We start from the raw sequence: 14857 nt of genomic DNA, 5'->3' as shown, positions 1-14857 counted from the left end.
GTCTTCACAAACATTATTTTAAAAGATCTTTGTTGTCGACGTATGTTTCCTGTCAAATAATCTTTGGAAATTTACCCATTTTCATTGATTTTTTCGTGAAAAATCAATACGAGTACAACTTGTGACGTCATAATGAAAAATTTTAAACAATATGGCTTATATCCTATCTAGTCAATGTATTAGCTATAACTTATCGTGATATTGGTCAATAAATCCGAATTTGAAATTTACGCTAAAAAAGTGGGCCATTTTAGGACCTTATTGAACATACTCCTTTGTATATTGTTCTCTGAATAACATGTATTTTGCAATGTTTCAAACTTTTGTTATTTAGTGAATGACAGTATTTTTTTGTTTTCTTTTCAGTAAATCATATTTAGAGTATGACATATTTGTATGGAACATATTTGTATTTAGGAATGTAAAATGGAATGTATTATGATGTATTAATCTTTATGAGAATATATCACTGTGTTCACTGGTTTTAATAAAGGTTAATAATTTCATTGGAATACGCATTTGCCTATAGTATATTTCCACACCCCAAGTTACTAGCAACACAATGATTCACTTAACTTTCTCATCAGAATGTTATGGCATCAATAAAGAGTATAGCATACGCTAAAGTCCCTTGACAATCTGCACTTCAAAGTATCACTGTTAGTTTACTAAAGATATATAAATGTACGAGTGTTCGTCAGTAAATTGAACAATTTACATAGTAAGAAGCATTCTTTTCACATATTGTAATCTATTTCCTAACCCTTAATCCCTGTCTATGGTGACTTTGATTGGCCTGAACGGCTTTAGTTGCCAAAGTACAATAAATCAGGATGGAAAATTAAAGTCTGAAATGGCTCAATTTGTTTTGAAAGCCCTGGTACTGTGAATATATTATTCATTATACCTTAATAAGAATGTTAGATCAAATGTGTTAATCAAAATTTAAATCATGATTTTCATATTAAAGTCAAATGATGATTTTCAGATCAAAAGACACCAGGTTTACTGCTATAAGTCTTATGCAGTAAATAATAATGTTGTGATGTAAATGTAAGTGAAGAAGTTGATGACAGTACTTACTGTATCTTGGAGGTTTAGTTCAGCACCTTCTGACACAAGATAGGCAATAACAGCTGAATGTCCATACCTGGCTGCTACATGTAAGGCACATTCTCCAGACTATCAAATATACAAAAACTTTAATCTTATTAATGTTTTCATAGATTACAACTCATTAACTGATGTGAGATTCTAAACTTTCAATAAATAGGCAGCCACTATTTATATAAATCCATCTTAGCATTTGTAAAATCAAATTAACCTTTTCAAACAAATTTAGCAAATTCGGACAGAATAAAGAACCATGTTTTTAAACAAAATTCAAAAGTAATAAATATGAAATAAGAACTGAAGCAGTCTGATTTCCATGGCTTGATCCTGATTTATTAAAAAAAAAAAGGATATTACCAGTATACAAATTCATTGTAACATAAAATGAATGTCATATATGGCAAAATGCATTTACCTCAATGATGAATAGACTTATCTAGGAAATCAAGAAGGTGCATACACTTATCAATTACAGTTCATCTATAACCTATTGTGTATTGGATCTTAAACTTTATGTGTAACTAAACCAAGTATTTATGCTGACATGTAGGTCACAGTAATCTAATTTTTGTAAAGAACAGTTGTTAAAATCCAAGATAAATGCACAACCATTTTCACTTTGACATACTGCTGTTAACACAAACCTATCCATTCATATTTCATAACACAAAAGAGGTTTACACTAAAGAGTCAATTTCGATATAGATATATTATTATGGTGTCTTTCCGATTGTCCCACTTTTTGAAATTACAAGTAAAAAAGTAATGAAATTTTGTGAGACAATCGGGAATATGTTTGTAGGACAATTGGGAAGTTTAAATGTGGGACAATTGGGAATTGTTTTGGTAGTGATTAATTTGTTTTTATAGTATGTTGAAGTTAATTAAAGGTTACTCATCAATGTAACTTATAAAAATATATGATGGACAAAAATGAACAAATGATAATATTTACATATTCTATTTTGCACATAGTTAATTAAGAAATTATTGTGTATTAATTTTGTCATTTTAGACTAAAATGCGATTTTAATTTTTGCAATATTGAGAAAAATCCTGTTTAATTGCTTCATATAAAAAATTTCAAAATATGAGTTTAAATTTAAGCTATTTTAACCCTGTCGCATTTTCGCAAAAAATTCTGAATGTTCAGTATGTACTATCGGAATATAATATAGCCATGATAAAATTTAGACTTGGCTGCATATTTTTTTTATATTTTTAACTAGCTGTCAGTAACTGCGAATACGCTCAGATCTGTCTTTGTTGTGGTGAAGTATAAGTCCACTCTGTGTGACTGTCAAGTTTTTTCAGATGTTTTTCTGTATCCATATCTGATGAGATATAAGCATTTTTCTACTATTTTTTAGTTAATTCTTAAGTGTACTATTTCAACACTGTCCCAGGTGACCTATTGTTGTTAATGTTTGTGTCATTTGATCTCTTAGGGAGAGTTGTCTCATTGGCAATCATACCATATCTTATTTTTGAAGGAAGATTGGTGATTCTTTATAGTGTATCAATGTACTCGGACTTCCATTATAAAATTACAAAGAAACATCTCTCCATCAACCAGTTCGAGTAGAGTGTAGGATGCAAATGAATTTATACTTTTTTTTTTTTTAATTGCATGCATTATTGCTATATCTATTTAAAAACTTTACAAAAAAAGTCATTCGAATTTCGGTATTTAGTGCTATTTTCATTTGTTTTATAAATAACATTGTAGATATATTTCATAAATCAGAAATAGTATACTTTTTTTAATCAAATACTAATTATTAAAAAAAACATTTATATATATTCTTTTAAAATTAATTTTAAATGTGCCATAATTAATTCTTGTCTATTTAGCAAAAACAAACAAAAGTTACCTTGTTTATCTAAGAACATTTTACTTCATATAATAATGTGGGACAATCAGAACTCTAAAATTTTAAAAAGTGGGACAATCGGGAATAAACCATTATTATCAATTAGTTGCTAACAGTTGTTTAATGATAATTGGTCAATTCTGTAGGCTGCAAGGTTTTGGAATTTACCTTGTTTTGTGTATCCAGAGATACATTTTCTTCTTTAAGATACTTTATGACTTCTTGTTGTCCTTGTCTTGCTGCCCAGTATATCAAACCATCTAAATTCTGAAACAAAATATATTCGATTTTCAGATGGTGAAAATTTAGAACTCTTGGTTGGGTTTGTTCACTACTTGCTTAGGCTTCATGGGATTTAAATGAGTTTTATTGAGTTACATCTATTTTTTTACCTTTTGTATGTGCACTTGGCTGACTATTACATTGATGTATATGATATCATTTATCCCTTTTATTTATATTTTATATAGTGTAACATTGGCTATAATACATTTTTAAAAAGGGGCTCTACAAAAATATAGCTCAAGCATACAAAATTGGTCACAATGACCAAGTTATAAATGGACCTTAAGAACTATTAAAGATGTACCCTCACTTTGACATGAGTTTCTGACTTGTCTGTAAAAAATATCCAACACCCACAAAAAATCTTCAAAACAAAGAAATTATCTAATTTTTATTAACCATGAAGATACATTGTGGATTTGTTTTCCTATCAATATAAATTAATATTTATTTGCTTAAAATATTTGCCACTGGACATAATGCAACCAACAGTCAATCATAAGTTGATAGCAGAATCTGGATTGAGGAAATTAAAAAAAACAGAATTGTATCTAGCTTTTAAAATCAAATTCACACCCTGTTACTAAATAATTTCCCTGGTCTTGAAATAGGCAACCTTAACCAGGTCAGACTCGGGATGTAGTCAATTATCTAAGAGTGAAAAGAAAAGTAATAATTTTTTCATCATAATGCAATCAGCATGTTAGCTATATCAATCATCAAAGCTACTTGCAGATAATTAACAGGTATAAATTACTTTGTATATCATCACTCAGTATCTATTTGTGGGAAGTTGTGAATCCACCCATTGATAAATACTTCTTAACGGATATATACTCAATGAACTTATCATGTAATTTACAAAGACAAATATCTGGTATTACTTATGCACTTAATCCAAAATTAATGTTTTAAACATTTTGTGTTCGGTTCACAACTATGAGATTCCCAAATTGAAGACTTGTACTTTATTTAAAGAGAAGCAATAATGGAATAATATAATACAAACTGAGCTAATAGTAATGTTTACCCTTCTTGTCCAAAACTCTAAAGTTACTAAGTTAAGAAAGGAAGCTCTTTGTAATGAGTATCTCATAACATTATTTGAATCAAAGATGGAAGTACAACGTGGTATTGTTCAATATAAATGCTCCAACCAATTCATTATAAAAACAAGTTAAACTGTAAGCTACTGCATGGACAACAGACTGGCAAATAAACTTACAGATGACAAACAAACAAAGATAAAACAGTCTGTCCTTTTGAAAGTTGGTGGGGTTTATAATAATTTTTATGATTTATAAGCTTGCATATAGTAATTACCAAATTTAACGATACTTACCTTGGTTAAGTTGAAGTTAAAGTGTAATTCTATGAAGACATAGAATAACACTGGAGGTGTTAGATGAGATAGTACTGCGCAACTGCAACCTCAATATTTACAGTAAAAACAAAAATTGTTGGTATTAAAAGTACATCTACCAATTACAATATACAAAGATGTACCAAGCCCTATAATAAGAGCTGATGGGGTGGGAGGTGGCATCTAACACCTCCAGTGTTATTCTATGTCTTCATAGAATTACACTTTAACTTCAACTTAACCAAGGTAAGTATCGTTAAATTTGGTAATTCTATTACGTCATAACACTTCCGGTATTAGATGAGACTTCAAAGCTACAACATATTTTTTTTTTTTTTTTTCCCGGTGTGCTTTTGTATGTATGTTACATGTATTTCTCACTTCTTTGACAATGAATACCTGTGATGATCATTAGATACACCTAGACAATTTGCAACAAACAGATGCCAGTGATATGCATTATGTAGCACTCATAAACATGTAGATCATTTGATCTTTCTTATTAAAAACTAAATCATAAATCAAACATTTAATAACTCGTATTCAGATTTGTAACACTTTTTCTGCAAAAACATCACTTGTTGTTACTGTCTTGTCATAAAATTTTCCAAAAGTCGTTGAACTTGACCAACCGGCTTTGGCTAAAATATCACTTACAGGCACATTATTCTGCTTTGCCTTCGAAGTAGATGCAGATCGTGTACTGTGTGCTTTAAATATACTTGTGTCAATTCCTGCACGGCACATAATGGATTTAATCCATCTAGAAATAGTTGAGCAACTAACTTTTTTGTGTGGTTTAATATAACTTAATATTAATGAATCTTCTTCTGATCTTATATCAACAGTACGTTTCAAATATTCCTTCAGTACTAAATACACACATAATCTCCTGTCTGGAGGAAAACTTTTTAAAATAACTTCTGGATTCTTATATCCAGGTCTGCTTTGTTTCAGTAAATCAAATATCTTAAAACGAAAACAATCCTTCTGTTTTTGCATATTGCTGAGTTTTAATAAATGAATACTCTGTGATCTAGTAGCATTCGTCAATGCAATTAACATAACTAGTTTTAAAGTTAAATCTTTCACTGATATATCAGCAACTGGTGATAAACGTCTCAACAATCTCAAAACAATAGAAACATCCCAAATATTTACATCATTATGTACAGTAGGTCTCAAATGATATACTCCTTTGAGAAATCTTATCACAAGTGGATGCTTTCCAACAGGTACATTATCAAAAGTCAAACCAAACGCAGATAGTGCTGACCTAGCACTATTCAAAGCGGAATAATGTTCCTTCATCCAAGCATATCTTGGATGTGCAGGATGAAGGTCATTCTTAGAATATGAGCCTGAGGCTCGAAAGTAATGAATTAGCTTAACTTCTCTATGAGGGGTGAAGCTTACATATAATATCTCTGTTTAAAGAAACAAACTATACCCATAGCTGGCCAGTGACCTTGACCCTAGTATATAAGCACCTGTTCCATAATAACTTGTCATAATTTAAAGCAAGTTTGTGTCGACCAAATATAAAACCCAGTGGAAAAGGGTGGGTCTGACTGATAATCCCTAGGGTGGGAATTAATTACTTTCGAGCCTCAGGCTCATATTCTAAGAATGACCTTCATCCTGCACATCCAAGATATGCTTGGATGAAGGAACATTCTTATTCATATTTCGCCTTCGGTCTCAAGTAATGAATTAGCTTGTTTAAAGTGTAGACACAAACTAAAAACAATTTTTATATAAATGCCAACATTTAATAAAGGATAAAAATCACAATCACAGTAACTACAACTGAAGAAAAGCGTTTTAGTACTGATATTATTCACTTTCCTGTTATAGAACTTGTAAAAGGTTTGATCATATGTCCAGACAAAACTGTTGCCATAATGTCCTTAATAGAACATTCTGAAGCTAAATGCACCTATGAAGAGGTTCCTCTAAATGAGTTAACCTTAAAACCTCGGATAAAATTAGAACTCTCTCTAACTATCTAAACTCTACGAAAAGACTTAGATGAATTCTCTCACCTATTTTGTACACAAAACATGATAAATCATTGTCTTAACAACACAAAGTTTTGGTTTATCAAAACCTTTGATCACCTCTTTAGGTAAACTAACTAACAGATCTAGTATTTTTCAAAAACTCATGTATATGAAAAAATAAAGTGCCATGTCTCTGAATGAAGAAACATAGAATGTAAATCTACAGCTGATAAAGATAGTACTTTAAGGCAGCTGTAGTCAAGGCAAATAAAGACACAAGTATAAAAGACAGTCTTCAATGTTAAATTCTCCAATGAATATTAAGAACTTAAAAAAGATAGCACTAAATTCATCTCCCAAGTGAAAGAGTATCTAACTCTTCAATTGCAGATTCAGGTTTAAGCAACCTTCCACAAATACATGTAGTAAACAAACAAATTAAGTAACATCTATTTCTTAAAGGATAAAGTCTGTTTCAACATAGAACAAGGAAAATTCACCTTAAACATGCTGAATATGAAAAGCTTGTGTTTTACAAAAAATTCAATAATCAATAACATCCTTTTTAGATGGTGATAAGGAATTGGTTCTCTTTGAACACACCAAATAATGAAATTTCTCAAAAAATATTGATAATGCTTGATTATAGATGCATGGTCTCCAAGATGAAGTGTAAATATATTTTACAAATGATTCTGAAATCTCCTGTTTATATTAAAGTGATTTCTGAGTATAATACACACGTTTTTACCCTACTGCACAATCAACCCTTCAGGTGTTGGTTCACTTTAATTTTTTACAATATACAGTTGAATTAAGTCTCTTCCTGACAGAAAGACATTATCTTCAGTATGCAACATTGTTACTAATTTTTATGCTTAGCAGTTTAACTGGCAAATAAATTAAAATTGGTCTTAGCAAAGAAAACCAACTCTGAGCAGGCCAAAAAGGATAATCAAAAGAGCCTTCTGAACTTTATCACTAATAATTTTCTTTATAATTATCCCCAACAATGAAAAAGATGGGAAAATATAAGGTCTTAATTCTGACCATGAAAAATACAAACATCTCTGAAAGGAGCTTGTTGGTCAAAAGACAACGAAGTAATTCTCTACAGATTTGAAAATGAAAACGTGATAACAACAAAACAAATATATCTTCTTTCAATTGCCATCCTTTTGAATCTGTAAATTTTTTAACCATATGATAAGCATCAAAATTTTCTTACCAGGAATATAAAGAGCTGTGATAAAAATGTTCTTTCTTGAACACCAAGCCCAAATAATGAAATATTTGTAGTAAGCATGTTAAGTGACAACGAGGTTTTACCTCCTATTGCATAATAAAAGCTACTGAAAATGTATTTTCTGATTGTATAACTCTCTGTGACTAAAACTGTTTTCTCCAAAAGAAAAATATAGCCAACAATACTATGAAATCTATATGAAATGAGCGCATACTCTTAAAGAAGCTCCATCTACCAACAGAAACATTTTCTTCAAATTTGGATCCCAAATCCTTCTTATGAGGAATCTGGTCCAATCCAAAAACTTATTTGGATGGGTCTATAAATCAAATTTTTAATTTCTGATTTTAAAATGTTAAAAAAAATTCACCTACATGTATTGATGAAAATAAATACTGTAACAACTCTACAGTGTTTCAACATTATTTCTCGCCATGTTTCTGCAATGTAACATTCCCACAGATACTGCATTAAAAGCATTCGTCACAAAACCAATATATGATGTAAATCATCTATAATACAGTTACACAATTCTATTTAAGAAGAATTTCCCAAGGGAGATAATATTACCATTTCTCATCTGTCAGAAAAAACTTAAATAGCTCAGTATCAATAATGAGACAAAGGAAAACAATGTGCTTCCAAGAAATGAGTACCAACTTCTCAAAATTTCTTCCGAAGCACAGCTTATCAAGCATTTGCACCACTTCTTCTGTATTCACAATACAATCATCTAAACTCTGATCCATAATAAAAGAATCATCAATGTATAAACTATAGCATGTATATACTTCAAGTGACATTATTTCATAAATACATAGACAGGTTTTAAAACCTTAGTAAAAACTCTTGATACAGAAGCCAATCCAAAACAAAAACATAAATATCATATCAATGTCTTTTCCACATGAATCAGGAAAATGTGATATAATCATAAATGAAACTTAAATATGCATCTGTGTGATCTATAGATGTTAGCTCTCTCTATATATATATATAGATATTTATCCTAAAAATTTAATTCTAAACAAAAGATAAATGGTCCTGCTCCAAATGCTGATTAGCAACAAGCTAAGTATGTTTGAATTTATCAAATAGATACAGGCCTTGAAGACCAATCTTTCTTAGGAACTAAGAAAATATAGGAAATAAACTGATTTTCCATTGATCGATCAACCTCTTAAATAGCTCCCTTAGCTATCAATTTTTGGACTTCTGAAATTAATTCATCCTTATGAAAGGTGAAATGTATTTAATTCAAAAATGATGAACCTTGTGGTACATCATTAAAAATAATTTTATAACCATTTCTTATTAAATCTAATATCAATAGATTATTAGTAACATTTTCCAAATCATAATATTTAAGTTATCTATACTGTATATATAGCAACTGGTTGAGAAATGTGACCTCTTCGAGATTCCCTGTTCCCTTTTTGAAACCCTCTCCCTCTCAATGAAGGGAATTGCCTACTAGTATAGTCGCCCTGTTGACCAACAGAGCCTCTGCAGTTAAAAAACTGATATTGCCTTTCCCATAACAGCTGGGAGTAAATTAATTGCTAGACCTGGAACCTCTTCCAAGGAATCTAGAATTTGCTTCAGAATCTTTGTATAAACACTAAGTTTGCTTCATGCAATCATAACTAGAAACGTGATAAAGCAACTATCACAACAGAATTACAAATAAGTTTTATCATCTAAATATTTCTGAGCATCTCCTATGGGTCTAACCAGAAACCCATGGTCAAACAAACAAATAGAATTTTACAATAAAATCCTTGTACTATCAAGATCCAATGGCCCATTCTTACAACAAGAAATAGCCAACTCAACAATAGGGGTGATGATCAACCCCTTAATAAAGTATCTCTGGGTTTCCTGCATCTTTGAAACCACAGAGTGGGCCTGTCTAGGCAGTGCCATTTCGATTTTTTATTTATCCTCGACACACTAGGATTGTCACAGTTCTCAGTGTGATAGTATTACCTCTATGAACTTTATATTTTCCTGATTTTATATTTGCTGACATGGTAGTAATATTTACAATTTTGGGATTTTCAAAGCAAAATCATGATTAAACTGTTCAACAAACAGGATGAGATAATGGACCATTAATCTCACTAATAGAAGCCTTAAAGGCTTCTGAAAACCTTAATGCAGGATCAAAAGATGAATCAAATTCAACTCCGACTGGACTATCATCAGCCATGGCACAAACTCCAAAAGGAGGTACATACACAGTATCATTTCAGTAGTTCAGATCAAAATATAGAACTAAATCTTCATTAAAGTAAGCCTCTAATGGCAAAAATCAAATATAGCAGCAGGTTTCTCTACAAACTCTGCTTGAGTTGAAGGCAGTAAAACTGTCTCAAACCTCATGATTCATACAGGTTCTTTACTACATTAATAATAATGAGTCAATGTATCAATATACATGCCTATCTTAAAACTCAACAGCACTTTCGTGAGAAACATTCACAAATCAAGTAGATTTTGAAGCTATACAAGTAGCACTAGATTTAAAAACTTACTTTTTACAGGTTCTGTTGCTTTGTCAATTATTTCCAATTGCCATGCCATTATGATCTTTTATAAAACTACTAGGTTTTATAACTGTTTAAGAAGAGGATTTATTCAAAATACCTCTTGTTTTCCTATTAAATTTATCATCTTTAATTTCTAAAACATCATTCTAAACATCTTGCAAAAACAATACAATTGCATAAACAAATTCAGCCATTGTAATACAAAAATGTGTACCTGTGCAGGTAAAACACGTGTAAATTGTGAAGAGTACTCACGACCTTCAGGTGAATAGAAATACTTTTAAATATCTACCTGTTTAACAAACAGGAGTATGAATTAAGTAACAAATGTGCCGTACATCGTAGTGTACTAAGGCAAAAACTTAATGAATATATAAAATTGTCATACATCGTAGACAATAAAATATTTAATTAATTTCCATGAACACTTGTCATACATCGTAGACAAGAAATTTTTTAAATTCATTTCCATCAACACTTGTCATACATCGTAGACAATTGAGGAAGTATTATTTCTAAATAACAAAATAACATTAGAACTTGTCGTACATCGTAAACAAGTTAATGTAACTTTAGTAACTCTCTCCCAAATTTAAGATAAAAATAAAATAACTAAAAAGAATTCAAGTGAAGTGTTCACTTCACCCCTCTAGAAAAATAATGACAAGTTATTATGGAACAGGTGCTTATATACTAGGGTCAAGGTCACTGGCCAGCTATGGGTATAGTTTGTTTCTTTAAACAGAGATATTATATGTAAGCTTCACCCCTCATAGAGAAGTTAAGCTAATTCATTACTTGAGACCGAAGGCGAAATATGAATAAGAACTCAAGCCACATTCAAACAAATAAGTCAGAAATTCTAGCACAAGTTCTACAGACGTGTGAAATTTATCCTCTTTCCGTTCAAGACAGAAAATAAACCATTTCTTGATATATGTTTTATATTGTTTTTGAGTTCCTGATCTCCATGATGCCATGATAATAGTGGAAGTTTTCTCTGAAATTCCTCTGTTTTGTAATCGGTTCCGGATATCCGACATACCATCAAATTCAATGTCTTTTCTAAAGGATGAACTATGTCCTTGTATGGTAGAGTCAATAGCTTTTTGTTTGCTTTGATAACATATGGATTGTTTATTAACAGTTTCATTACTTGAACAAACCATGGTTGGGTTGGCCAAAGTGGTCCCACAAACAGCACGTCTGCCTTGTCTTTTATAATCTTCTTTACACAGCGTCCGATCATGCTGAAAGGAGGAAACATATAACTGTAAGAAAAATTACCCCAATCAAGAGTAAAAGCATCAACAAAAGATGATTCTGGATCAGCTTTCCATGAACAAAAAATTGGTAACTGAGTATTTAGATGTGAAGCAAATAAATCTATTTCTGGTTTATTCCATAATAAACATACTTTTTCAAAATTGTTTTTATTCAGTTGCCATTCTATCTGATCATTAAAATTTCTTGACTGATAGTCTGCTTTTGTATTTAACTTCCCTGGTATATGAGTAGCAATCAGCCATATTTGGTGTTCAAAGCACCAAATCCAAATTTTTCTAGCAATTCTATTGCATTCAATAGACTTTATACCACCCATACTGTTTATATAGCTTACAGCAGTTGTATTGTCTGTAAGAATTTTGACATTTTCAACAGTATTCAAATCATCCTTAAATGATTTTAGAGCATAATAAACAGCTAATAATTCTAAACAATTAATATGATTATCTTTTTCGTCATTGCTCCATCTGCTACCTATTTTTTGTTCATTCAAGACTGCTCCCCAACCTAATTTTGAGGCGTCTGTTTGAATTATAACCTGTGGGTTACCTCTATTAAATTTCCTCTTTTGAGTATAAATATTATCTGACCACCACTTTAGGTCTTGTTTCATTTCTGATGTTACAAACATTTCAGAATCAAAATCTCCCATAGCTAATTTTAATGCTTTAATTTTCTCTCTCTCTATTTTCCTGTAATAGAGTTTACCAAATTCCACAGCAGGGAGACTAGATATGAGTATCCCAAGAACTCTAGCTACTTCTCTTATTTTACATTTATTTTTACTTTGTAAATGTTTGCATTCTTTAGCAATAGTATCTTGTTTTTCAACTGGTAAAGTAACTATCATTGTTTCCGAGTCAATGTAAAAACCTAAAAACTTGATGCATTTTTTAGGAGTAAAAACTGACTTATCTTTATGTACTATAAATCCAAGGCTTGACATCATATTAACAGTTTCTGTAACATTATTTTTGCATTCGAGTTCAGTATCACCTAATAGTAGTGAATCGTCAATGTACCCAACATTAACATAACCCATTTTACGCAAACTTGCATATACAACTTTCATAATTTTTGTAAAAAGCCTTGGTGCCATAGCTATTCCATTTGGTAAGCAGGAATATTGAAAATATTTCTCTTTCCAAACAAATCTTAAAAATTTTCTATGCTGTTCAGCAATGTTAATAGAATAATAAGCATGTCTTAGATCTACACTTGACATGTATGCATTTTCTTTAATCAAATTTAAAGCGCTTTCAAAAGAATCCATTTTGAAATGTTGATATTCAATGTGTTTATTTAATTCTTTCAAATTAAGTATCATTCTGTATTCGCCATTCTTTTTTGGTCTTACAAAAATTGGGGAAATAAATTCATTTATTTCAGATTCAACTTCTTGAATTACATTCATTTTTAATAATTTTTCAATTTCAATATCAACAATTTTTTCTTCCTTTAAATTGAATTTGGAATTTCTAATTGACATTTTATTTTGTATAGGAGGTCTATTGTCTGTAAATTCTATATAACAGTGCTGAACCGCATCTAAAATATATTTATCAGATGTTAATTTTCTCCATTCATTAACAAACAATTTTAAACTTCCTGCTTGAAAATCATTTGTGTTAATACTCACAACATCTAATTCAAGTACTTGTTGTGAGTCAAACGGGAGTTTTTTGTGTCAGATTTGTCAATTGACCTTGAGGCACTACCACGACCTCTTCCGCCTCTGCCTCTACCACGGCGTCTATTCCATGAGGATCTCCATCCACCACGGAAACCGCCTCTAAACTGGCTATAACCGTTACCAACTGAAAGGCGATTTGAAATCTTACTACATTCTCCAATGTCTTTGACTGTTTTAGAGACATCTCCACCAAATAACCATTTATTGAAAGGTTGTGTTTTATTAAACAGGTGACTATATTCACCTTTTACATCAGGTTTCATGAGTTCTCTCCTAGCTAAGCATATTTCTTTATTGGCATGACCAAATAAAGCAAGAGAGTCCATACAGTCATCAAGAATACCTTCCAACTCAGGTTTGTTTTGAGTATCTTCTTTACCTAGAATTGTGTCTAGTCTATTAACTACTTTGGACAGATAAGTTGCCCCTCTGACTACAGTAGTCTGACATTGTCTCATTCTATTGTCATTAGTTCTAGTTCTGGGCCATAACAGGTCCCATACTAACTGATCAGTTTGGACTGGTACAAGTCCTTCACAATTCTCAGGCCGATTACTCTTTTCATCTTTCATAAGTTCTCTGTATTTCTCTTCAGAAATACCATTTCTGAAAATATCTGTGATATTGTCTGCTAGATGTTCATCTAGTTTATCACCACATCTCTCACCAGATCTAAATCTTTTATTCATACTAGAAAACCTAGACTCTTCGCTATTTGAGAGAGTTTTCTGTTTTTTACAAGGTGGTTCATTACCGGTATCTTGACCGTCATCAGGTTCATGGACCTCGTCCATATCTTCATCTACATCACCTACATTATCATACTCCTCATCATATTCATCATTATACAAAACATCTTTACGTTTGTTCATATCTTCCAACCTTTTATTAGTTGAAGATTGTTCATTTCTCATGTCAGTAAGCATATTAATAATCACATTATTATTGCTATCTGATGTACTAGCCGACACCTCGTGTCCCTTGTTTATCAGAGTCTTTCCTTTAGCGTCCTTGTTATTAACCTTTGGACCGCTACCTGTACTACTTTTACTGACAACAGGTTTTGAGCATTTTCTTTTAGCGGGACCTTTAGCGGGACCTTTACCCTTCCCTTCATATGCTATTTCATCTTCGTCCAACCTTAATAAGTCATCTTCAAAAGAAGCTTTAGGAGTTTTATCTCCTTTCTCCTTATGCAGCATGGCGTCCGCCATCTTTGTCAAGTAATACAATAATCTCGTTTCACAAACGAAATAATTATAAGATTTTTACTTGCGTAAAAAATCTTTTTATAAAGACATATACTTTTATTCAATATAAATAAAATATATGTACAAGTCAATCACATTGACTTAATATATCTTTAAGAAATCTTAGTTAGAGGTTGCGCATCGAGACAAACCACGTCCGCTCGACAGCAAAGTTAGCAACACATTGAGGT

The 14857-nt window shown here is 31.2% G+C and overlaps 2 protein-coding genes across 4 annotated transcripts in view; both read right to left on the bottom strand.

Annotated features, from left to right (window-relative positions):
- LOC139521907 (death-associated protein kinase 1-like) overlaps positions 1 to 14857 on the bottom strand; it is a 171033-nt gene that overhangs the window by 29879 nt on the left and 126297 nt on the right. For all 3 annotated transcript variants that reach the window (XM_071315621.1, XM_071315622.1, XM_071315623.1), the window contains 2 exons: positions 3156 to 3254; positions 1084 to 1182 (listed from right to left, as the gene is read on the bottom strand). In XM_071315621.1, the coding sequence (XP_071171722.1) occupies positions 1084 to 1182; positions 3156 to 3254 (198 nt within the window). The remainder of the gene's footprint in view (positions 1 to 1083; positions 1183 to 3155; positions 3255 to 14857) is intronic.
- On the bottom strand, positions 5153 to 14747 carry LOC139518607 (uncharacterized). Its single transcript, XM_071310083.1, has 4 exons — positions 13397 to 14747; positions 11854 to 13271; positions 11242 to 11713; positions 5153 to 5996 (listed from the first exon to the last, which is right to left on the bottom strand). The coding sequence occupies exons 1-4, from the start codon at positions 14628 to 14630 to the stop codon at positions 5179 to 5181; spliced, it is 3942 nt and encodes a 1313-aa protein (XP_071166184.1). The 5' UTR covers positions 14631 to 14747; the 3' UTR covers positions 5153 to 5178.

The sequence above is a fragment of the Mytilus edulis genome, chromosome 4 (assembly GCF_963676685.1).
Source record: "Mytilus edulis chromosome 4, xbMytEdul2.2, whole genome shotgun sequence".
In the NCBI taxonomy this organism is placed as follows: domain Eukaryota; kingdom Metazoa; phylum Mollusca; class Bivalvia; order Mytilida; family Mytilidae; genus Mytilus; species Mytilus edulis.
Note: the sequence above shows the minus strand (reverse complement) of the source record. Positions and strands in the feature narration are given on the sequence as shown.

Coding starts and splice junctions, on each gene's coding strand:
- LOC139518607 (XM_071310083.1), bottom strand. CDS start 14,630: ATGGCGGACGCCATGCTGCATAAGGAGAAAGGAGATAAAACTCCTAAA. Junction 13,272..13,396: donor ATCTGACACAAAAAACTCCC/GTTTGACTCACA, acceptor AATATATTTTAG/ATGCGGTTCAGCACTGTTAT. Junction 5,997..11,241: donor TTATTCATATTTCGCCTTCG/GTCTCAAGTAAT, acceptor TTCGAGCCTCAG/GCTCATATTCTAAGAATGAC.